Raw genomic sequence first — 26,088 nt, 5'->3', positions numbered from 1 at the left:
TTGTCGTATGTGTTCTGTTTTTCTCTTTTTTCCTTCCTCCTCATCTCCTTGGACGACCTTATCCCTTCCTATCACTACAGTAAGTCAATATACACCATATTTTTAATTAACCCCGTGCCTTGAGAACTGAACCTATAAATTCACTGGTTTATGTTCCCATCTCATACTCATTCTCAATCTACCCACACTCTGGCCAATCAACTCTCCCTTCAAACCTGCCTCTGTTCATGGATTCACCTCTATTTATAACCCTGGAAGTATTACTCATCTTGCCCCATCGCAATCAGTTTTCCTTGCTGTATACCTCAAGTACTTGTTTCATTCTTCAGTTCCTACTACAGCTGGCTTGGTTCAAGCCCATATAACTTTTTCACTATGCTTCTATAGCACTGATTTCCAATTTGCCCCCATTTGCTGTCAGTGATCCTTCTGTACTTATTCTTCTTATTAGAAGAATGTCTACCAATTTCTCATGAGCTGGTTCTTCTTCAGTGTTATTCCTCACTGAACACCACCTTATTCACACAAATCCTGCAGTCCAGCCGAAGTAAATGCTGGGAGTATTATGAGCCTATTATGGGTCCCATGACTTTCCACCCCTCTGCCTAAAAGGTTCCCTAGGCCTCAATGCTCTCTGTACCCCACCACCTTTTCTGTCAGATAGGAATATGACTACTTTTTAAAACTTGTTTTTCATGTTATATGAAATGCAGAGAGAGAAAAAGCAAGAAATAGGGTGGATGCACAAGAGAGAGCGAGAGAGAGAGAGCGAGAGAGAGAGAGCGAGAGAGAGAGAGAGAGATTTTATATACTGGTTCATTTCCCCATAGGCACGCAATAGCCAAGGCTGAGCCAGGCCAAAGCCAGGAACATGTGAGACACAGATGGGGGGAGGGTGGGCTGAGTACTTGAATCATGCACATTAGCAGGAAGTTGGAATTGGAAGTGGAGCTGGGATTGAATCCAGGCACTCTGATAAGTGAAGTGGGTATCCTAAACTATATCTTTTTAAAAAAGATTTATTTTATAATTTTTAATTGGAAAGTCAGATACACAGAAAGGAGGACAGACAGAGAGGAAGCTCTTCCATCTGTTGACTCACTCCCCAAGTGATTGCAGTGGTTGGAGTTGTGCCAATCTGAAACCAGGAGTCTGGAGCCTCTTCCGGGTCTCCCATGTGCGGGTGCAGGGTCCCAAGGCTTTGGGCTGTCCTTTACTGCTTTCCCAGGCTACAAACAGGGAGCTGTATGGGAAGCAGGGTTGCTAGCATTAGAACCAGTGCCCTTATGGGATCCTGGTATATGCAATTTAGAATTTAGCTGCTAGGCTACTGCGCCAGGCCCCCCCTAAACTCTGTGCCAAACACCTACCTCCACGATTACTTTTAGATATTGCTCAACTACTGTTTCAGAAAGTTTGTCCTAAATCTATCCAGAAAGAGCTGTGACTCCTCTTCCACATCCCATGGCACCTGTATGCAAGTATATTACAGGTCCTCCTCCAGATAGTGAACACTTAACATGTGCTGGGTTTCATTGACCTGTGGCTCTGATACTCCACACAACGCCTGATGCCTTACTTAGGTTCAATACGTTTTTTTTTTTTTAAGATTTATTCATTTTTTTTTTATTATTACAGCCAGATATACACAGAGGAGGAGACAGAGAGGAAGATCTTCCGTCCGATGATTCACTCCCCAAGTGAGCCGCAATGGACCTCTTCCAGGTGTCCCACGCGGGTGCAGTGTCCCAATGCATTGGGCCGTCCTCAACTGCTTTCCCAGGCCACAAGCAGGGAGCTGGATGGGAAGTGGAGCTGCCAGGATTAGAACCGGCGCCCATATGGGATCCCGGGGCTTTCAAGGCGAGGACTTTGGCCGCTAGGCCACGCCGCCGGGCCCGGTTCAATACATTTTTACCAAATGTGTTAAAAGGAGCCAGTACTCCTGCAGTTAGGGTCATCCTTTATGCTTTCCAGAGCTCTTTCAGTAGATTGCTTTATATTCTCCATCTCATCTAGAATAGCACAAAACTTCATGCTATACAGAGTAGGAACATGATTGCTCAGAGAAACAATGATTCAGTTCCAGAGTCTAGGTGAGATGTTTTGTGTGTGTGTGTGTGTGTGTGAGAGAGAGAGAGAGAGAGAGAGAGAGAGAGAGAGAGAGAGAAAGAGAGAGAGAGAGAAAGAGAAAGAGAAGGAGAAAGAGAAGGAGAAAGAGAAAGAGAGGCAGACAGAGTGAGACAGAGACAGAAGTTTTATTCCCTGCCAGGAGGACAGGGTTTGTGTCTTTGACATCTGAGGCAGAAATAAAGGATGTAGTTTGCTATAAAAATATTAAAACATTCAAATGATTAGATATAATCCCGTATTATTCAGCATTATGGGTCACATCATTACAGAATTACATTACAGCCCATAAGGTTATATAATTTGGCTAAATTAGGGACTAGATGCATATTTTGAATATCATGGAAAATATGATACACTATCCAGACACTCCTTCATGAATGACAGACTTATTCCTGTAGCTGCTGGAAGTGCATCAGAGGGAACTCCTCCTTGTCAACTCTATTTGGAGATTTTGTCAATTGGAAAAAACTGACTCACTTAAAGCCACGCTCCAGAGGCAGGCCAGTATCCAGTGACAGAGCACCAGGAAAGTAGAGAAGCCTTATACCTTTGCCTTAACTCAGGACAACTCAGTTCCAGGACCTGCCCAGTTCCAGGACCCCTTGCCAGGTAACCTGTGACCACGGTTCCCTGACAAAGTGAGAAACTGCTCAGCTTCTCTGTCTCTTCGTGTCTACACATGCTGTTCTCAAGGACTTCCCAATGAACATCTAGCTCATTATCTGCTTCCCAGAGAATCCAACCTCCCTGTGTACAGACATAAACCGTGGGCTCAGAATAATCAGTCAGCAAAGTAATGTTTGAAAGTAATATTGAATGCAATGTCTGTGTTCTGACTTGGTTGTAATGTTCATAATATTTTTCTATGAACCAAAAGATAGGGGTCCCAGGCACACACCATCACTAACGTTTCTGTTGCACACAGTTCAATCACTCTGGGCAACTGGCCTTCCATGGTTATTTGGTTGAGGTAATTAATTCTACCACACAGGACTGGCCTGCCCTTTCCCCAGCAGTTCTTGAAAGGAGGGTTGAAGATACTCCTCTTATTTGACAAGTTTACTTGCTTATGTAGGTAATACCTAACCAACTTTATGGGAATAGCCAAAAATAAATACAGCCTTTCAGCCCAAAATTCAGGGCAAGTTGGGAAAAAAATGGCTACATAATTTCCCTTACAAACAAGTGGTGAAAGAGGGACATTGACCAGCATTCTCCCTGTTTTCCACAGATAAGTTGGAACAATACTCATTCATGCTGATAAAAACAAGCCAACAGCCACTAAAATCCCCTTTCTTTGCTCTCCTCTACTTTCAGCAGATCTTCCTTCGAACCACTTCAAAGCTTTCACCGAACACTCAGTGACCAGGTTCGTCTTCTTCTTCTGTATGATCAACACAGCCTTGGGCAATTTTCAGGCCCAAAAGGGAACAAGTATCTCCCACTTCACCAAACCACCACTTTCTGCCATTTTGATACTTCTACTTCTTCTAATTCTCCACAAGTTCACACACTGTTTTTCCCGTCCTCATCATCTCTTCTTTCCCCCACCACAAATTTCAGAATTGATGACTATTGATGAGCTGTGGCTTTGTAGGAATGGTTAACTATCCATGTCCTTTCTTTAGGCCTTCATTGCCCAGGAAAAGAGCTCCATCTACCTACTTATCTCTCTCACCAGAAATATGTTCTTGGATGGTGACTTCCAAAGCAAATAGGTACTCATTGATAGATACATGGACAGTCAGATGGTTAAGGCACATGGCCACATGGGTGTCTGTAGAATTCAACTAAACATCAGAGTTTGAGCCCTAACTAAGGCCAAGTTGCTTTCCTTTAGATAACACATGTTATTTATTTGTTCACTTTTAACAATCAAAGCCTCATTGGGATCACAAAGACTGCTAGATAAAATCAACCTTCAAGAGTGTGTCTTGATTTTGAATCTGAAAGTAGCAACTGGCATGCACGCTTTCTCTTGCATGTTCCCTCTCTTTTCTCTCTCCCTCTTCCTTTTCTTTTTCAGGTTTCACTTATTTCACATCACCCATCATCTTCAAATAGGATGGATGCAATGATGTATTTTCCCAAGATAACATTCAGTGTAAATGTTGAGTAACTGATCGGAACTGTGGTTCCGGAGAAGTGCACTTGGCCAGAGTTATACTTGTGGACGAGGAAATGGTTCGTTTACTGGTTGTTTCTTCAATTGCATTTATGGGGACATGCAAAGATGAAAGTTGGGTCAGTTCCAAAAGAGAGGGTAAGGTGAATCACAAGAAATCTGAAAACCACAGGTTGATGTTCGTGCTTGAGGCACATAACAAGGTAAGTTGGCAAGAACCGCAAATACATTCTTGTATTTTTTTTCTCTTGTTTTACAACTGAATTTTGCCTCCATTTATTCTTCCCTGAGCTTTTCCTTTTAGCTTGGTGGAGGATTGGGTATTTTGAGATTTTATAAACAGTAGCTTTATACGGTAGTATTTTGAGCCACAATGAAGTAAACTCAAGGAACTGACTCAAGGTCTGATGCAACATCGCACGGAAGCTCCTGCTGCTCTGTGATGTTGCCTCTGCATTGATAACTGCATCCTTAGTACCAGGGGCACTTAGAAATCTAAGAAGGAGAAGCAACACAAAGAGCGGTCCAGGCCTGCCTCCATGATATCAGTTCACGTCCCCTTCTTTGTTTCCATCATTTCCACCCCCACCATGGTGTTTTCTGAATTGTGTACTTGACTTCCAGGCACTCTTCTCCAATATACCCGATAGAGTTCTTTTGGAAATACCTGCCCGGAGCACAACTATTACACATCCCCTTCTGCTTTAGTGGCTCCCTTACAAACATGAGAAGAAGATCCTCTGGCTTGGCACTTGAGGACTTTTTGTAACCTGGTCCCACTTACTCAGTAAAGAACTTGTAAGATATTGCAACAGTATGCAAGCATGCAAAGTTTAAAAAGTTCCCACATATTCTGCTACTCCCTCTCCTTGAAGCAACCATGCTACTAATTGCCCATAAATTTCTCTAGCCTTACTTCTTCTGAGTTCCTATGTACTTCTTAGACCGCAGCTCAACAAATAAGTCCATCTACCCCACATGGCTTTTCTTTGCTTTCCTGTCCCCAAGCTTTTGCTCATCTTACTCTTCAAAAATTTTTGCTTTTAAATGGATAAAATCAAACTGATTTGTAATAGTTGCATATATTTATGAGGTACAGAAACTGATGTTGTGATATAGTAATATAAAATGGAATAATTAACTTGAGCAAATTAACATTTTGGGCACCTCAAATATTATCTTTTTTTTTTTTTTTTTTTTTGGTGGTAAGAACATTGGAAATTTATTCTCTTGGGCAACTTGGAAATACACCTTATTATTTACAATATTCACCTGACTGTGAATATGTATGTGTGCATCTCACAGTAAAAGGACACTTATTCCTTCTGACAAAAAGGAATCATCCCCCCATACTCCTACTACTCCTATCTGCCACCACTCTAACCACCTTTCTGCTCTGCTCTCTGCTTCTTTCAGTTTGATTATTTTAGATTCCATGTGTAAGTGAAAACACATGGTGTTTGTTCCTTTTGCCTGGTTGTGTCACTTAGCATTATGTCCTCTGATTCTATTCAATTTGTTGCAAATTGCAAAATCCCTTTCTTTTTAAAGGCTGAATAGTATTCTATTGTATAAGATACATTTTCTCCATTTCCCTCATCTGCTCAAATCTGTACATGAACATTTAGGCCGACTCTGAAACATGGCCATCACAGATGATGCTGCAATGAACATGGAAGTGCAGACACCTCTTTGAGAAGTTGTTGGGGTAAATACCAAGAGGTGGGGGCGGGCATCTGGCACAGTAATTAAGATGATGCTTGGGATGCCTGCCATCCACATCAGAATGTCTGGGTTCAACACTCACAAACTTCATACGGAAACAAAAAATACTGAAGAGTCAGGAAGATTATGAGCAAACTGAACAAAGCCGAAGATTTCATGCTGCCTGATGTCTAAGTGTACTGCAGAGAGATAATAATTAAAACAGGAGGCCAATATCACAAAATCAGATCTATCAATCGATGGACCAGAAATGAGAGCCCAGAAAAGAAGCCATGCATGGACAGCCAACTCATTTTTAACAAAGGAACCAAGAATATACAACAAGGAAAGGACAGACTCTCCGAAAAAATAATGTTGGGAAAACTGGATACTCAAAATGCAGAAGAATGAAACTGGACTCTTATGTCATATCATAAAATTAACTCAAAATGGTTTAATGAGTTAAATAAAAGGTCGATATTGTAAAACTACTAGAGGGAACCAGGAGAAAAAACTAAATATCACGAGCCTGGCAATGATTTTTTTTTTAGACTTAACCTTCAAAGTTCAGGAAACAAAAGCAGAAAATGAAGTGGAATTACATTAAAATTAGAAATTCCTACCCAACAAAAGAGTAAAGCTACAGTTGATGGATTAGGAGAAAATATCTGTAAGCCATACATATGCTAAGGGGTTAAATAAAAATATTTAAAGATTTTAATGTATAGAAACACAACAAACTGACTAAAAAACAGACAATTGACTTTTCTCAAAAAAAGGAACTAAATGTTCACAAATTTCTTCTGCTTTTGAATATCCAAATTCCACCAATCCCGTGAGATTGAACTTTCATGTGAACTGCTCTGTAACACTTTTTCTAACTACTCATTAACATTCCGGCTTTCTCTTGAAACCCCACAGTGTTCCTTCCAGCTTCTGTTGAGAACATTGCAGTTTTATTCTCTGCTGTTGAAGTTCAAAGCTAGTTTCTACTATCTAAATGGGGGCTTCCAGATTCAAAGATCATTTTCCCGGTTCCTGTTGGTACAGCCTGCAGCATGCACATTCGACACATTCTCTATGAGTAAAAGAAAAGAGCTCCCTGGACCATGGAGCCCAGGACTTTTAAAAATGAATGCCAATGATTTCACCTGTGATGAGCAGAGTCTGTTGGTTCTTAAATAGCTAAAGGCCCATGGTGAATCCTGGAGACTCTGGAAATACACACTGATTCCACGTGCTTATTTGGGAACTGTGGTGGTGAGGGCTCTGAACAGCAACAACAAAAAAACTCAACCTTAAAACTCTTCCTATTTTCAACATAAACAGCATGACCTTCTTCAAGCACAGAACAGAACAATCCCCCTCAGTATTTCAATGAGATCAAAATAGACATGAGACCCCAGAGACAACAAAGACAAACAGACCAGGAAGGCCTAGCTTCTCCCAGCCTTGGCAGGCGGCTTGCACAAAGCCTCTGGAGGAGTGGGGTTCCTTGGTGGATCTCCTAATTCACAGCAAGTGATTTGTAGCCCAAAGTGGAAGTGACTGGAAGAAGGGGGTGGGCTATGGAAAGGGAGAGTCTTGCAGCAGCCCTAGAAGTGGTCAAGGTACTTTTTTCTGCATCAGACTCAGCTCCAGGGGTGGCTAACACAAACTGACAACACCTAACACCTGCACTTTCAAAACAACACAGTTATGAAGTTTCTGCATTTTGCTAAGCTTATACAAGATACTTGTTTATAAAACAACACAATAATAAAAGCCAAGTTGGCCCCCAGAATCTCAAACGTGGTAACAAACTATTCTATTACCTGCAGTTTTGCAGTGTTGATTCAACCACAACAATTTTTATCCTATTTGTAGCTCTGCCAGAAAGTAAAATTAAACCCCGCCAACACCCCTCACCAACCCCATGGTTAGATAATTAACAGTGCATTTGTGAACCTATTCCTCTATATCCAATGACAGTTAAAACAGCTCAAAACCCCTTTCAAATACAAGTCTCGTCTCTGAAACCTCTATCTTTTGGACTTTATGATTTCCATTACTGTTTCTGTGATTTTTCTACTCTTGTAAAATTAATTAAACTCCCTAAATAAGACTACAGTCTACCTGATGCGATAGCAAGTGAAAAGGTTACTGAAAGACCAAAAAAAAGCCTATTATTGTAAAGGAGGTGAGAGATTGTGAGATGCTGTGGGAGAAGAATTATGAGACTGAAGAAGCTGAGGAGCAAGAAGACGTAGAAACAGGAGAAGGTCTGGTACACAATGGGTCTAGTTTTACAAAATGCTCCTTCCCATACAAAGGCCTTAAAGGTCACTCAAGTGACTGGTTCCCTCTGTTTTCAATATTCCTTCCTGCCACACTTGTACCCTCACACTTCTGTTTGGGCTTTTCTGGTCTTAACTGGAAGGAAGCAGAGCTCCTGGTATGTGCCCCTTTAGTAACACAGAGGTATACTTCTGCATTCAGTTATTCAGTGACTCTCTTTCCATGCACTCTGTAAGGGCAGGTCAGAGGCAGTGTTTCTACATGGACAATCCTCACCTGAAATACAAAGAAGAGATGAGAGCTTGTCCCTTAGGATGAGGATTAAGTGAGGTAATTCAAGCAGAATATTTAGAGAAGTACCTTGTCTTGTCTGTGTAAGAGGGAGGGAAGCTTTTAATAATGATGATCAGAACTCTGCCTAGAACAAAGCACATGCTCAATAAATATATGTTGAGTGAAAGAGGAATGAATAAGTTGATGGTCAGAATAAAGAATTAATCCAGGCAAAATCAAGATGGCGGAATAGGGTAAGGACACATTTAAACAGATGGAGTAATATTAGCCAGGGTGAAGCAGAGAGCACATTCCGGAAAATAGGAAAGGACAGGCCGATGGCAAGGGGGCATCTGTAGACTGACAGACACAGGAAATCAGCAGAGACAATGTTGTGGTGTTTCAATGACCAGATACTGCAGTGGCAGTCAGCAAATGGTGATATGAGCTCCACCAGCAGCCAGATGGGAGGGGAATTCACTGGGAACTCAGGAGGTGAATCCAGGCAAAGAACTGCCCATCCTGCTGATTCGCTTGATTCAACCAGGAGCAGAGATAGAGCAACAGATCCCAAACAGGCAGTGTGGGAACAGGCTGGATTTTACAGCCCAGACTGCCACCAAAGCCACATTGGGTGCCATTTTGTGTACGGAGGTAAAGGTTTGGGACAGGACTGTGCATTCACTAGGCTAGGAGCAAACTCATATCTGGTTCAGTGCATTGCATCGACAGGGCATCATAAAGGCTCCACCCAAAACAGGTCTGGGTAGCCCCCAGATCTAAAGACCAGCAGATCAAGAACTCCACAAGTGGCACATCAGGGGTCAGTTTGTACAATGTGGCAAACGCTGAGAGTGGAGGGACAACAGTGAGCTCTCACATGCACTGAGCTGGGAACAAACTCACTTCAGCTCAGTGCATTGCACTGGTCCCACAGGGAAAATAAAACTGACTTTGGCATCTTACAACTCAAAATAGGTCCGTGTGGCCCTCAGACCTAACGGCCAACAGGTTCCGACAAGATCACCAACAACAACAAACTAGTTATTTACTACACCTGCTGTCTCCCTAATACTGTGAACTGCTTGAACTGGAAGTGGGAGAAAGTTTGGACAACAGCCACAGCACCGTTTCACAGGAGTGGGAGAGTTATGAGCCAGGGCTGGGGCTATGGAGATCATGGTGGAAGTCTAACATAAGAGCCCAGATCTGAAACTCACTGGAGGGAGTGGCACAAGTGATTACAAACAAAGAGCTGGGTACCAACTGCAATAAGTAAAATTGAATTGTAGATCTGTGGGTGACAGAGCTTAGACACCTGTCCCAAGGAGAAGAATCTGCTAACTAGAAGTACAATGACCAAAAGCAAAAGAAGAGAGAGAAGCACAGTGAATATTACTGAAGACTCCCATGCAAAGGAGCAAAAAGCTTTTGCCAACCTCAGAATTAATTGAGGAATACATCAAGGAAATGGGAGATACAGAATTTAGAAAACTCCCTATAAAGCTTCTTCTCAAAAACTAGAAGCATGTAATACACCAGTTCAAGGAATTTAAGGGATATGTCACATGGGAAATAGCAATAACTGAAACAAAATCAATCCAAATTATTAGAAATGAAGGATGCAATAGAAAAAATTAAAAATTCAGTGGAAATTCTCCATAATAGAATGAATGAGGCAGAAGAATCTTAGAATTGGAAGATATTTCTTGTCACAATGGGGAAGCTATCAAAAAGCCGGAAGCAGAGCTGGATCAACTTAAAAAAAAAAGGTATTCAAGCATTAAGGAGCGCTATTAAAAGGCTAAATATAAGAGTTATGCAAGTTCCAGGAGGTGCAGAAAAAGAAATTGGTTTAAAAATGTATTTAATGATATAATAAAGGAAAACTTGACCAATCTTGAGAGAGAATTTGGAGACAACATCCAGGAGGGTCACAGAACTCCCAACAAGGTTGACCAAAAGCAATCTTCATCACGACACATGATAATCAATCTCTCTTCAGTCTAACATAAGGAAAAGATCCTTAAATGTGCATGTGGAAAAAAAATTAACTGAATTATAGAGCAATGGCAATCAGACTTGCAGGTGACCTCTCATAGGAAACTCTACAGGTCACAAGAGAATGGAATGACATATTCCATTGATTCTAAAAGCAAAAAATTGTCAGCCCAGAATAATGTTATCTAACAAAGCTTTTCTCTTTGAAAATGAAATAAAATTCCACCACAGTAAAGAAAAGCTCAAAGAATATGCCTCTTCCAGACCTTCCCTATAAATAATACTTAAAGATGTTCTCTTGACAGAGAAAAAGAATACCACCCACTAAAACCAAAGGCAAATGTGAAGAACATCCCAGCCAAATAACAACAGAAGACTAAATCAAACAATGAACAATCTGTTGCTAAACTGACAAGACCAAGCTATTACCTACTCATATTAATCCTGAATGTGAATGGCTTAAACCCATCAATCAAATGTCATAGATTAGTAAACTGGATTTAAAAAAAAAACAAAATCCATCTATCTCCTGCCTGGAGGAGACACATTTTACCAACAAAGATCAGCAGAAAGTATATAGCATGGATTTTGAGATTTTTGTTTTTATTTCCATTTCTTCAAAATCAATTTTTTTCTAATTTAATTTTTTTTTTTAATTTTTAAATTTCTCACTGACTCAGCCACATTTTCTTCCAGAATGTTCTTGATTTTCTTTTTCATTTCTTCGGCAACACATTAGTCATTCAGTAGCATGTTATTTAACTTCATGACATAAATTTCTTTTTTTCTTCATGTTGTTGATTTTGTTTTGTAGCTTTTCATTTAAGGGGAGGTATAGTAACTGTGTAATGGAGACTATCATATACAGATGTGAGGATACAATGCACTATGCATCTCTACTTCCAGATTAAAGATGGACTTCAATGAAACTGTGAAATATATCTTGACAATAGGATACTGATCTCTCTGCCATTGTCCATGCCAGCAATTATGGACATATGACTATTTATGAGGAATTATACCATTGTAATAATATAGGGGAAATGAATGGGGGAAGGGAGGGAATTTGGGAAGGGGAAAATGGAAATCCCAGGGCATATGGAACTGTATTATAAAATAATAATAATGATGGAAAATTCTATACAAAAACAGAGCTAAAAAAAAAGAATCAATCTAGATGGCCTCCATTTTCCCATTTATTGCCCACAGTAGAGTAAGGCAAAAGCTGGATGTGAAAGCAACGCAGAGACGAATCATTGGTTTTTCACTGTCTACTAATAGCATGGTAAATGGCCAAACGTCACTTATGGGTTCCTGGCGTTTTGAATTTATCCTTTTGTGTTGCTGAAGAAATATTCAAAGCAAGGAGATTTGGAATTCAGGGATAAACATATGATGTCATGAAATATAGTTCCATGCTTCTTAGTCCTGAATTTATTAATTAAAAACGTGATTCTCAATGAGGATAGTACTCCTTAATTATCCCGGGGCTATAAAACCTTTTGGAAATCAGCAAGTCATTTCAAATAGATGTTCACACACAAAATTTCAACCTATGTTACTACTTAGGAAAATTCTTTATCCCTTTGCCCCAGTCTGGATCATGTATAAACTGGTGTTTCACTTTCAACACAGAATAGAAAATTACTGTGAGCTGACTTGAAGATGTAGCAAAAGTCACTCTGCAAATAGGACGCTGTGGAGTACGTAGCCAACTTCCATGAGGAAGTTAGAATACAGAGAGCGAGGGAAAGGTTAACTTTGTAACTTACATGAAATCCAGGAAGACTGTATGCCCCATAATACTCAGCCAATGAGGGATCAGGAAACTTTTACTTGCTAGGATATACGCTGCTCGATGCCACTGCTACAGGCGTGCCTGCTTACCAGAAGTATGAGTTGCTTTCAGGGCCCTTCCCAAGTCTGTGACCAGCTCTCAGGTGGATAAGTGAGGATATTTCCCAAATGTCTGGATAAAATGCCCAGCTGTTCTAACAGAATAAGGGACATCTACACACCAACATGGCTTTTTCTGGATTCTGCAGTAGTAGAACTGTCCAACTTACTAAAAGGCAGAAGTGGGGAAAGTGCCAAGGAGTTGGCCTAACAATGTCAGTTCTATTTTATGTCATTTTTTCCTTAATTTATCATCCTTTAAAGTGTTGATGATATCTCTAAACTATTTTTTGCCTCAGAAAGTACATGTCAACTTAGAAATAAACACCTTGTGGCCAGTGCAGTGGCACAACAAGCTAATCCTCCGTCTGTGGTTCCGGCATCCCATAAGGGTACAGATTCAAGTCCCGGCCACTCCACTTCTGATCCAGCCCATGTTTATGATTTGAGAAATCAACAGAGGATGGCTCAAGTCTTTGAGCCCCTGTACTCTTGAGGGAAACCTGAAAGAAGCTCCTGACTCCTGGCTTCATATTGGCTCAGCTCTGGCTGTTGTGGCCAATTAGGGAGATCTTTCTTTCTGTCTCTCCTTCTCTGTGTAAGTCTTCCTTTCGAATAAAAAAAAATCTTTTTTTTTTCAAAAAAAGAAATAAACATTTCATCACCACCATCATTTTAGTAATGTGATTTCTGACCTCATTCCCTCCTACATTAGAGGATGATTTCTTGTTCCATTTCTCTAGAGTCATTTTTTCTATCCTTGCCCTGGGCTATTCATTTTCACCCATGAATGTTGTGGAAATTCATACTTCGTTCTTCTCACATTGGTTACTAATAAATATGAAAGCCACTAGTTCAGTAAAAATAATTCTATCAAATAAATTGCTGGAGTCTTCATCCCTGCGCATTTAAACATACCAGGTTCAAATCCACTGAGAGCAGTAAGGAATACTAGGAATTAAGACTAACCTGTTTTTTTGTGGAGCAAACTGGATCTGTACTCCAATGTGCTGAAGTCCTGGGACTGGGTGGGAGCTGAGGAGAGCGATGTCCTCTGCCCTTCTGCTGATGCTCTGGGTGGGAAGAGTGAGCTCCTGGAGTGTCTTAATTCACCTCTATTCATATCAGATAGCTGGAGGGCATCTTGAACTTTCTTCTTCTCCTTTTTTAACATGTTGACCAGAATATCTGAAGCTTGACTTAAGGATTCAATTACTCACTTTAGAGTAAACACACACACACAAATTTAGATCAAAACACAAAGGTTCCAAATGCAACTAACAACCCCCAAATCCTTGGTATTTATCGTTTAGTAAAGACTGACAAAGGAAGAGTTTAGGTTCCTGAAGTCCTACAAACAGGTATGGACAATTGAGGAGGTCAGTTCCAGTAAACATTAACAAATCCAAGAATCTTCCAAAGTCTTAATATTTTTATGAAATGGTTCTTTAAAAGTAAAATGAACATGAAATAGTAGTAAGCAATGGAGGTACTTACTTATAGATAAGTAATTAACTCTTTAATCTGACAAATCACTTCCTTGACAGGAGGAAAAGAGAAAGAACAGTAAAAACCATCCATCAGGCAGGTGGGCCATTTTGGTGGCCAGCACTGTAACAAATACAGCAAGACCACCCTCGTGTCCAATTCCGGCTTGAAGTACAATCAAATAGGGGGTGGAAGTCAACTCTGATTCTCTTTTATTTCCAATGGATTTGAGAATAATTTGATTCATTAGCATGGTATTTAGAAAATGTATCCCTTGTAAACCATGTAATGTGTCAGGAACATTCATGGTTGGCGACAAAACACTCCATTCCACACTACTTCATTGTTCATTCTGGGCTCAAGGGGTTCCATCTTTCACTGAGAGGAAATACTACATATGACCTCTTCTGAAAATCTCAGAACTTTAATGGCCCATGCGGAAAAGGGAATGCAAGACCTCATCATTCCTAGAGATGGCTTCCTTGAAATACAGTCTAAGAAAAAGTGTGATGGGGTGGGAGAAGATTGCGATTCAGAGAGGAAGGGAAATATTCAGATGACATGGACTCTTGGGCAAAAGTAGCAGGGAAATCATTAGACTTCTATCTTCCTCCTTAGTTTTAATTCTAATTTGTTGGTAACTTCTAGAAGCAAAATCAGATTTCTCTCACAATCCCTACCCACATTTCCACTTCTCTGTATGGAACAAAGAGGAATCAAAATGATATCACATGTTACCATCAGTCATCAGCAGCGCAGTGACAATATTCATTCATTCATCAACTCAGTGATATTTTTGGGCACTTGAACTAGAGCCAGGCACTATTCTAGACACTGTCATAGAGCAATGAAAAGGAATATTACCTTCTGGCCCTCATGGAGCAGATGTCCTACTGCAAGGCAGCTCCCATACACATAAACATGTACACAAACACTCACATTAATAGAGAGTGGCAGTACCAGGTAGCTGAGTTTTAAAATGTGAAGAGTGACTGAGTGGCTTTTCAGTGCTAAAAAAATGGGGGAGTGCTTTTTAAGAGTGGCATTAAACTGAGATGTGAAGAGCCAGCCACAGAAAAATCATCTAAGCAGTGGATGATGGCCAAATCCTTAGAGAGCAATGAACATGAAAGTGGTTCCCAGTGCTGTATCCTACTATACACAGCTGAAGCTCCCACAGCAAAGAATTATGCAGACATGGGTGGGAAAAGGTCAGTAATGCCAAGATTAAGAACCCTCTTGCTAAAACTGAAGCACAACACATATGGGGATGAGGTCTAAGAAACGGGGCCTGGCACAATGGTTCAATGGCTAAATCCTCACCCTACAAGGGCTGGGTTCCCATATGGGTGTCAGTTTGTAATCCGGTTGCACCACTTGCCATCCAGCTCCCTGCTTGTGGCCTGGGAAAACAGAGGAGCATGGCCCAAAGCCTTGGGACCTTGAACCCACATGGGAGACAACGAAGAAGCTTTTGACTCCTAACTTCAGATTGGCTCAGCTCTGGCTATTACAGCCATTTGGGGAGTAAACTGGTGGATGGAAGAACTTTCTGTCTCCTTCTCTCCATAACTCATATCTGCCTTTCCAATAAAAATAAATAAATCTTAAAAAAGAAATAAAGTCAGATGGGTAAGATCATGTACAGTCTAATAAACCAGAGCAAGAAGTTTATATTTTTTTCTAAATATAATGGGAGGCCTGTGAAGGGTTTTGCTTGTTTGTTTTCAGTGATGGACAGAGAAGAAAAGAGCTCCCATCTGTTATTTCCTTCCTAAATACCTGAAACAGCTGGGGCTGAGCCATGGCAGACACAGGAACTGGGCGTGCAGTCCAAGTATCCCAGCTTGGTGTTGCCAACCCTGTCATCTGAGTAATCACTGCTACATTCCAGGGACTGTCCCGGCAGGACATTGGAGTCAAATTAAACCCAGGCACCCTTTCCCACCTCCTGCTCTGTGGGCCACGGGCATTCTAACTGCTAAAATAAATTTCTGTACTCTCATGAAAATGTAAATACTTTTTTATTTTTGTCAAGATTTATTTACTTGAAAGGCAAAGGAGAGAGAAAGAGAAAGGAAGAGAGATCTTTTATCTGCTGGTTTGCTCCCCAAATAGCCACAATGGTCAGGGCTGGGCCAGGCCTAAGCCACAAGCCAAGAATTCCATTTGAGTCTCCCCTGTGGATTTCAGGGACCCAAGCACTTGAGCCACCATTTGTGACCTTCTCAGGAACAATAGCAGGAAGCTGAACAGTAAGTGGAATTGTCAGGAAACAGAGTGGCACTTATATGGGATGCCAGTGTCTCAGACTGGGAGCAGGGAATGAGTTCAGTCCAGCTTTCTTGCTGAGTGGCATCCAATCACTTGAGCCTTCACTTCTGCCATTCAGGGTGTACTTTAGCATGAAACCAGAATCAGGAAAGGCCTGGGATGCAAACCCAGGCACTCAGACGTAGGATGCAGGTGTTTCCAGCAGCATTTAACCACTAGGCTAAATGTCTTCCACCCTCACTAACCCTGAGATTTTAATCACAGAAATGACATGTTCTGATTAAATTTTATAAAGATCATAATACATATCTATCTTCTTTACCACTTTCCTGTCTTTTTTCCTATCCATTCCCTTGTAACTTTGGCCTCTGTACCAGGTACTTACTGGACACAGAACAACATCTTGCTCTAAGTTTTGTCAAGGAGGGTCTGAATTTTGTTCAAGGTGATATCATTACTGACACAGCACCATTTTCATTTCGTTTCTTTCCAAGAATGCTCAATCTCACTCACATACATTTTGGTTACCTTACTGTCTTGTTCAACTCAAACATTACTTTTATGCCCCTGGAGTAAAATCTTTCTCATTTCTCCTGCCACAATCTTAGCCTGCTGGATCCTACATGGAAACATGCTCTGAGCCAATTTTGAGTAACTCTGAGATTTCAAGAGCCTTTCTTAGCCTTGAGCCTTTTGGATGTCATATTAAATCTTCGCTGTAATCTATGCTTCTTCTCGGTCTCCTATTGTTTACACAGGGATAACTCCCATGGTGTAGCACTTCAGGTCCAGACTGCTCAGCCTGCTCAGGTGAGCGGGTCTGGTTTTATGCCCTATTCTCTAAGAAGAGGAAACAGGTCATAGAGTAATTAGCCAGCTAATCCATGAGGAGCTAGGATTTCCACCAAGCTATAAATTCATATGCAGTATTCTTATCATCCTGCTTCCTTATACACACTCACTATGGATGCAGGTCTCAGATGAAGGAAGCTGTGTCGAGTTTCACAGTCAGCAAAGAGCGTAGTGTAGCCTATGAACAGCGTACCTGGAAAGATGGTGATGTATGTCTCTCTCTCTCACTGTCCTTTAAAAATAAACATATACGAAGAAAGCCGGACTTTGCCCTGTCATGTCTTGTTTCAACCCTCCTATATGCTCAGACGTTCGTAAGACCAGAAGGGGATTAAGAAGTGGGTAGGAGTATTTAGAGCACAAGATCCTAGACTAGGAACAAGGCCAGGAAAAGAAGCAGAGCTCAGATTTGGGGCTGGGGCCAGACTGAGGTCCCGCCTGGGACCATTCCTGGAGATGGATGGGGTAAGAGAGAAGAAAAGGAATGCAAGGGTGACAAGACTTGCGGGCAGCCCTCGCAGGCCAGAGCTTGTGTGTGGGTGGAACTCACAGTTGAACCTACTGTTGCTGGCTGGATAACAAAGCAGCTAAAACTCACTCACATCCCACAAACAAGTCTGCTAAGTCTCAACTAAAATTAGAGACTGAAGTTAATCAGGCAGTGTGCCTACCCGGCATTTTGCTCTTGCCTCTTTATTGCTAGATTTCCACTAGGCTGATGATTTTTACACATTTTACACCTTCATTAGCTGGAACATCTGACTTTTAATGATTTTAGCAAATGAATACAAATATCTGTTTATAAAGAATTGACCAGAATGATTTCTTAATGTGTTTCAATGCAACAGATGTCAGCAAAATGTCAAATCTCTTAAAAGAATCTTGAAAAAATAAAATGAGAAACAGTACTGAAGTGCTCTCAGGGGGTCCTGAGGTCTAATCAACTCAACAGGGGTCTCTGATGTAACCACTTCATCTACGCTGGAGACAGCCCAACTTCCCATGTGCTGCTACCACTTTCAGCATCAGAAACCTCCAGCCTCCTGGAGGTCAAAAGAATTCTCTCTTGAATACTCATCTATACTCTCCACCAGTTTCAGGAACAAGTAGGAGTATGACCAGAGCAATAGATCTGGCTTTTAAATAAAAGTTACATTTAAATTAATCTCTGCTCTTCGTAAGAGAAATACTGTTTGTCAGTGTTCAGCCATCATAAGAGTTTTACCCATACACCAGCCACAAATTCAGGGCCATTGTGAGGCTGTGGTCAGCCTGCTGTCTGGTCAGCTGGCTAAAGATATCCAGCTAACTTAGGGGCTTCAGGACTAAAACAGAAAGGATACCACAAAGCAGTGAGAAAAAAATACATTTACATGAGGAGATGGGTGTAAAAAAGCACAGACTTTTCCCGAAGTAGAAATGTTTTCCAACTTTTTCAGCAATTCTATCAGACTAAAAATAACCTTTTCCTTTCATAGTTGCTGTTTTCTGCACTTTGGTGAAGGGATGTTCCACACCTCAATCCACAGAGGCACTCTGAGGAGGGAGCAGGGCGGGGTGCTCAAGGGTGTGGCCCCAGCCAAGGCACTCTGTCCCCATTTCCCCTCTGCAGCCTGGGTAGGCGCAGTGCCTCGGCCCTTGGCAAAGGATACTGATCTCATTATCTCTCTGTTTCAGTAGATCTCGCAGTTTTTCATATTCTTCCTCTTTGAATGGTTCTTGGCAGTCTTGATTTTTGGTTTCAAAGGGGACTATACTCTTCTCAGGTGTCTTCTTGTCATTCAGTAGTTTCTGAGAGTTTAAAAACAAGAGCTCAGTGTGCATATCTCATCCTGAGTCCCTTGGCTCTTGCCCTGCACACATCAGGCATGTGCCCTTGTCTTTGCATGTAGTAGTCAATCTTTCCTCTCCTGGCCTTTCTTATTCCCCCTCTCCCCGATCCCATCTGTCCATCTCAACATTGGGGCATGCCTGCTCAACATGATCTCCTCTTGGACTTCCTTGCCCTTCTTCACCATGCAGCACTGCACTTATTACAGCAATTAACTTGTGTTGTTATTATCCTTTATGGCCGTCTTCTCTCTGAGTTATTACTTATGCTTTGCCCTACCTATGCCCAGCCCCGTGGTAGACTCAGACAAATGCTCGCTATCTTAACGAAGTCTACAAAAAAAGACAAATAAGGTAGAAGTAAGATTTAACTGTACCCTTACTCCCTCAGTATCACAATTAAAATCTGAGGCAGAAAAAAAAAACTCAAGGAATTATACAGATAAATCAAAAGTGCTAAACATGATAATACTAATCCAGGACATGATTTTCTTGAGGCAGTTTGAAAGTGTGCATTTTTCTGAACAAACAATTCTTTGGTTATAAGAAGCAGAGATGCCTGGCAAAAGAGGTGTTCACAGCTTATTTGCTGGTGAGTGAGAGTCAAGCTCTGAGGAGAGGCTGTGACAATCAGAGCGCTGGTTCAGAGATCACACTGTTTTCTGGAAGCGTGGTGCTGGGTTCTCACATGGCAGAGCTTAGTCACCCAGAAAGCTGTTCCTGCACTTTGAACGTGGCTGACAAATGGCTTCCACTGCAGGAGACACTTAAATTTACCTTTAAATGATGAAAACAGTGATGAATTTTTCGCATGTCAGTGCCAACCTCTAGCCTACTCTCTGGATCTTGGTCTTCCAGAAAGGACGTTATTAGTTTTTCCAGCCTAAAAAGAAAATACATAATGTATGAGAAACAACCATGAGCTACAAGCTTTAGAAATTTAAATGGCATGGCTCGGTTGGTTGACATTTGAAATACAGGCTAACAGTCCCACTTGTTTAGAGAAGCACAGTTATCTGATTTGCCTGCTAAAATGGAGGGGGAAAGGAATAGACGGACAAAGCAATGTCTGTAATGATGTAACTCTTAGACTAATTCCCAATGAGTTTTCATTTGCAACTTCAAAATAACCATCAGTGGATTTAAATCATCCTGGCCAAATTGGATTTCTTTGCCCCTGGTGCCTGGATTCCACACTACTAGAGAAAGTAGTGAAAAATAATAATAGTAATTTTAAAAAATGTTAACTTCCTTAGAAATTCATAGTAGTTAGCCTCAGCTGGCTCCTCAGTGATGCTGAGCAAGGCTGTTAATCATCCCTGGTTGACTCATGCTCTCCACAGTGACTACTCCAAACCTTTCCGTGTCACCCAAGCCCACTGGTAGCCTTTACTCTGTCAGGAAAGCAGCCTCTGCCCAGACAGAGCCTATCAGGCTGGGACAAGCAGACTCCCTGGGTGTCTGCTGCCTTCTCCTTAGCGTGGCTCCGACTCACCCTGAGGGCCTCACCCATCACCTGTCTTCTTTGCAATCGGGATAAGATCCCTCCTCCAGCTCTGAGTGCTGGGCTGCTCGCAGCTCCTTCCAGGGCTCTCCTGCTTACTGCCTTTCTCTTGTTCACCTCTTACCTCTCTGCTTACAAATATTTTCACATTTTTTTTTTTCATTCTAAAAAAACAACGAAATGGAAAACAAAGCACCACTCTTTGGAGGGAACATCCAGGCATTCCATTCTAAAGTACTGGTTGAGTTCCTGCTAGAACATTTCTTTGCTGCCTTCTAGAGGTTGCGATGCATCTTAGTTTCCTTAGGGAGTGAGAAGAAGTGGTGTGAGCTTTTGCTTCCCCTTTTCCATATCATTATTTCTATACAGAACTGATCACAGATAACATTCTACATCAAAATAGGCAGCAGAGCTTTGTTTTTAATGACTATATCACATTCCGTACCATGGTTTTACTAAGAAATTCCTGTCATGTTGGACTTGGGGGTCACCCTGGCTACAAGCCCACACAGAGGCTTGGATTTACAATCCCTGTTTCTTGCAGCTTCATGAAGACAAAATTATAATGTTCCTCTCTTGTATTTTTCCTGAACATAGGCAGAAATTCTGAAAGTTGGAAATCATCATGAGTTCTGAAAGGGATTCACTAACTGAAATGGAAACACTGTAGGGTTTCCTGTGTCCCTAAAACTTCCAGCAGGTACTGAGTTGAGAGCAATGACTGATCAGTTCTTTCTTGGTTGCCCTCCTGCTTTGGAAAGTGATTTTTGCATCATCTCTTCATAAAGAATACATCATAGGATGCATTCTCTGAAGGAAGGCCCGAGTGGAATACTGGCTGGTTAGCTGAGTGAACAAGTCAAGAGCCCTCAACCTCACCAGAGATTTGGCCATTTCTGAGCCACACAGTAACACTGTTAGGGCATAAAGAAGTTTAAGGAAATGATCCCAAGGAACTCATAAGAAATTCTACACAAGTAAAAAAACTGAATTGCTTTCTTCTTCCTGGAACTTGATTGGTCTGGTGTGTGACTGAGAATGAAGATCAGGTCTTTAGATGGCAGCTTTGTTCTCAGTGTCTGAGACTTCATGGCCTCTTTAGGTAAAAAAATGCCTGGCTTTTTCTTTCATACATTTGATTTATTGTTGAATTCATTTTCTTATCAAGCAAAAGCTTGGGCCAGTAATTAAAATGCAGAGAAATGCTCGATTCAGATGTTTCCAATGTACTCTCCTAGTAGTCAAAAGTGAACAAATGACCTCAAATTCCCCACATTTTCCTATCTCCCAAAATAGCTCCCAAGTTCATACCTAGACCCTGCTCCCATTGAGGGGTCTCCCAGTTGCCAGAGCCCTGCTGGACAGTGAGGAATTGTTGACAGAAGAGGAGCTCTAAGGAGGTCAAGTGAGTACAATCAAGTTTGTCCTTTATGGAAAGACCAAGCCAACAAGGATCTTTGTCTCAGTCTTTCCCAGGAGAAAAGCAGGGCAAGCAAAACATTCTAGGAGAAAAGTAAAACTAAATGTTTACTAGCACGTTCTAGTCCATAAGGACAAGAAGTACAGATCACCTCGGTGGACTGGACGTGGGATCTGCCCGAGAGTAGAACTGGTGATGTCTTGTGACTATATTTAGTTCAGTGAAGCTCACTTGTTAAAGAGACATGTTGGATAGCCTGTCACCTAATTCAGGAGCTCTGTCATCTTGATCAGCTTTGGTGTTTGGCCACATTCCTAGTATGTGGTTTACTCCCTGGAAACCACTGGACACCTCTCTCTCTGCTTCTTAGAGTCTCCTCCCTGCCAAATGAAGTTCTATCTGCAATCACATTTCTATGGAAACTTAAATTTGAAAGCCTGAATGAAACGGCAGCGTAAGCCTCTTAGCATCAATAACAGAAGATATTAATTGGGCACATGCTAAATACTAGGTCTTTTTCCATGCTATTTGCATAAACCCTTTCCTTAATTCCCCAGGAGTCCCATATGGGATAAGCAAGAGTATTATATCATAGACGAAGAAACTGAAGTAAAGAGAGGTTCAGTATCTTGTCCAAGGTCACACTGCAAGCTGACGGTGGAAGCAGGATTCAAATTCAGGTAGATTGACATTAAAATCCAAGTTTTGAAGTACTTTATCCACACTACAGAAAAACTACCAAATTTACTTGCAGGTCATGCTGGCCAATGTCCTTTTGAAAGGGAGAGTCCACAACTACTAAAATCCTTTAGGGAGGGGGGGAAATGCAGGAAATAACTGAGTGGCAGTTGCTTAGATCTTAGCAAGGCCACTGACCAGCATGAACGGTAACAGAACAAAAAGTTGGAAAAGAATCAGAATGTCCCACATCAGGAGATTAGTTAAATAAATGATGGCAGAGTCATGGAGAGCTGAGCAGCAGTCATTTAACATGATGGTGAAGGCGTCTACTTAGGGATATTGAAAACACTCATGACACATGGGGAGGCTAACAGTGAATCTCTCAGCAGGGATTCCAGAAGAACTCTGTAACACACATAAGACAGAAGATAAGAAACAAGAAAGACAGGGAGGATGGGAGGGTGGGTGGGAGGGAAGGGAGTGGATCGACTGCTCTGGAACTTCTGGCCAGTTGCCTTTGGCTCAAGAGCATTGATCATCTCTCCCTCTGTGAGGAGACAGATTGGTTGGTGTAAGCAAAATGAGCTCTTCAGCAGTCTTGTTACGATTATGGTATATTTAGCTATTTTCAAAAATAAATCCATCATCCATATATCAAGAATGATTAAGACATTCTCATTTTCAATCTTTCCTTTCATAAAACTTTTTTTTTTTCCAGATCTGTTACTGTTAGCATCATCATCTGGAAATGGGCTAGAAACCCTGTCTCTATGGTACTGGTGTGGGGAAGCTGGGAGAGATGAGGAATGGTGCGTTAGCAAAAGGAGCAGACTTATACCATGGCATGGAAAACCCCAGCAGGATGTCTACAGGGGTGTGTGTGTGTGTGAGACCCAGGGGATGGGTGGGGGCATGGCTCTGTTACTGCGGGAAGTGAATAGAGGGATTCATCGGCACATTATCACTCCAGGGATTTGAAGCGGGACAAGGCCAGTCTAGGAATGCAGAGCAGTGGGACCTCGTGCTTTGACATTGAGCTGGAAGAGTGAGGTAAGGATGCATATCCCAGTTCAGGAAGGATGCAGCAACACAGTAGTGAGCCACTCTGAGTTCCAGCTCAGTGAACCTGGGAAGCTGTGTATGATGATCCCAGCCATCACGCATGAGAGCCATATGGAGGTCCTAGCTCCTGGCTTTGGCCTGGCTGTTACTGGCATTTGAGTAGTGAGCCAGTGAATGAAAGATGGACTGATCTATCATTCTATTAATTTCTCAATCTCAGTCTTCAAGAATATGAAAAAATTACTTGAAAATACCATCTCAGTTGGTGGGTAAGAACTTTTCTGTGTTAGAACCATGGAAATATCTGCTATTCTAGAGGTGCTGGTTCACCCTCGAAGTGGTTAGTTGAGTGAATACGAAGCCAAGAATCAGGAGCCTCCTGGGTCTTCCATGTGGGTGCAGGGGACCAAGGACTTGGGCCATTCTCTGCTGCTTTCCAGTCCATCATCAAGGAGCTAGATTGTAAGTGGAGCAGCTGGGACACCAGCTGGTGCCCCTATTAGTTGTTAGCACCACAGGTAGAAGCTTAGCCCAGTATGCTACAATGCCAATACCCCATATGGCTCATTCTAAAGAGTTAGGAAGGAGTTCTGATTTAAGAACACTGGAATTAATTATACTAAAATGTACAAAATTCTGCCTGACCTTCATCAGCCACCTTTTTAATATTTTTACTACTTATTTGAAGGGCAGAATTTTAGAGACAGGAGTAAAGGAGGAAAAAGAGATAAACAAACAGAGAGAGAAAGAGAAAGAGAGTAAGAGAGAGAGAGAGAGAGAGAGAGAGAGAGAGAGAGAGAGAGATTGAGACATGGCTAGGCCAGGTCAAAGCCAGGAGTCAAGAGCTGCTTCTCAGGGAGCTCCCAGGGAGTCACGTACTCTGACCATCAACCACTGCTTTACCAGGTGCAGTGAGAGGGAGCTGGATCAAACAGAGCAGCTGAGACTTGAATGCACACCCATATGTAGTGACAACCCATTGCACCAAAGCTAGCCCCTCCACCAATCGCCTTACTACGAAAGATGGTACCATTAAGATGCACTGTCTCTGGCAGAGTTAGGCAATGAGGGCCAAGTACAGTTACATACTATACAAACAAAAATTTGGAAAAGGATTGAAGAGTGATAAAGATTCAAAAGGAAACTTGTAACAAATACATTCAGGAAACACAGTAACTAATTAGCAAGAGCAAAAGAATAGTTACACAAAACTGTGTTTTAAAAAACTTGTTAATTTGAAAGTTATTGTTATATATTGGGGGTGGGGAAGAGACAGAATTATCTTCCATCCACTGGTTCATCCCATAGATGACAGCAATAGCCAGGGCTGGCCCAGGATGAAAACCAGAAGCCAGGAGCCTCCTCTAGGTCTCCCACATGGATGGTAAGTGCCCAAACACTTGCACTGTTTTGTGCTGCTTTTTTATTAGCAGGAAGCTGGATCAGAAGTGGAATAGCTGTGACACAAACTGGTGCCCATATTGGATGCTAGTGCCACATTGGCAACTTTACCTGTCATGCCACAACACTGGCCCCATAGCTAAAAATACTGATCATGGTGGGATGCGGCTGGACAACTAGGCTGAGTGATTTTTACAAACACATTATGTTTAAGAGGGAACACACACACACACACACACACAGAGAGAGAGAGAGAGAGAGAGAGAGAGAGAGAGAGAGAGAGTGTTCCCATCAACTGGTTCCCTTTTCAAATGTCAGCAATGGCTGAGGGTGGGTCAGGTTGAGCTATGAGCCAGGAGTGCAACCCAGGTCTCCCATTTGAGTGACAGGAACCCAGTTATTTGTGCCAACACTCGGCCTCCCACAATTAGCATTAGCAGGAAACTAGGATCAGTAGCCAGTGTCAGGACTCAAACCTGGGCGCTCCAACACGGCATGCAGGCATCCCAACCACCATATTAATAATAGGCCAGATAGTCATTCTGGTTGAACGAACTTAACTAATTCAGCAACCCTGGTAAGTCATAATTTCCTCACTATGAAATACATACAATAATGGCACTTATATACCATATGATCTATGTAAATGCAAGGAACAAAGAGAGGGTACTGTCTGGCTTTTTAACGCCTGTTGTGTGAGCAGCAGATCAACCTCCCAGGTCCGGGGATCTTCTAGAAATGCAGAGTCGGGCTCTATCTTAGACTCACTGAATCAGAATCTTTACTTAGTGACACTCCTGGGGAAGGTTTAAGAATCCCGGCAGGGCTGGTGTTGCAGTGCAGAGGGTTAACACTGCCACCTGCGATTCCAGCGTCCCGTACAGGTACCAGCTGCTTCACTCCTGATCCAGCTATCTGCTTGTGAGCATGGAAAAGCAGCAAAAGATGGCCCAAGTCCCTGGGCCCCTGCAACCATGTGGGAGACGCAGAAGAAACTTCCAGCCCCTGCCTCAGCCTGGCCTAGCCCCAGCTGTTGTGGCCATTCAGGGGAGTGAACCAGCAGAAGGAAACTCTCTTTCTCTCCCCATTTCTCTCTTTTCGCTTTTAAATACACTTGACCTTAGCTAATAGGCTGAGAAGCGATTGCGTTTAAAATGAATACATAAT

At 42.0% G+C, this 26,088-nt stretch overlaps 1 protein-coding gene across 5 annotated transcripts in view; it reads right to left on the bottom strand.

Annotated features, from left to right (window-relative positions):
- Window positions 1-26,088, bottom strand: part of KIF6 (kinesin family member 6) — a 372,892-nt gene that overhangs the window by 172,670 nt on the left and 174,134 nt on the right. For all 5 annotated transcript variants that reach the window (XM_058663574.1, XM_058663580.1, XM_058663599.1 and 2 more), the window contains 3 exons: window positions 19,631-19,736; window positions 18,676-18,814; window positions 13,379-13,597 (listed from right to left, as the gene is read on the bottom strand). In XM_058663574.1, coding sequence (XP_058519557.1) covers window positions 13,379-13,597; window positions 18,676-18,814; window positions 19,631-19,736 — 464 coding nt within the window. The remainder of the gene's footprint in view (window positions 1-13,378; window positions 13,598-18,675; window positions 18,815-19,630; window positions 19,737-26,088) is intronic.

The sequence above is a fragment of the Ochotona princeps genome, chromosome 1, assembly GCF_030435755.1.
Source record: "Ochotona princeps isolate mOchPri1 chromosome 1, mOchPri1.hap1, whole genome shotgun sequence".
Lineage (NCBI taxonomy): Eukaryota > Metazoa > Chordata > Mammalia > Lagomorpha > Ochotonidae > Ochotona > Ochotona princeps.
The sequence above is the reverse complement of the archived record's forward strand: the minus strand, read 5'-3'. Positions and strand labels throughout refer to the sequence as shown.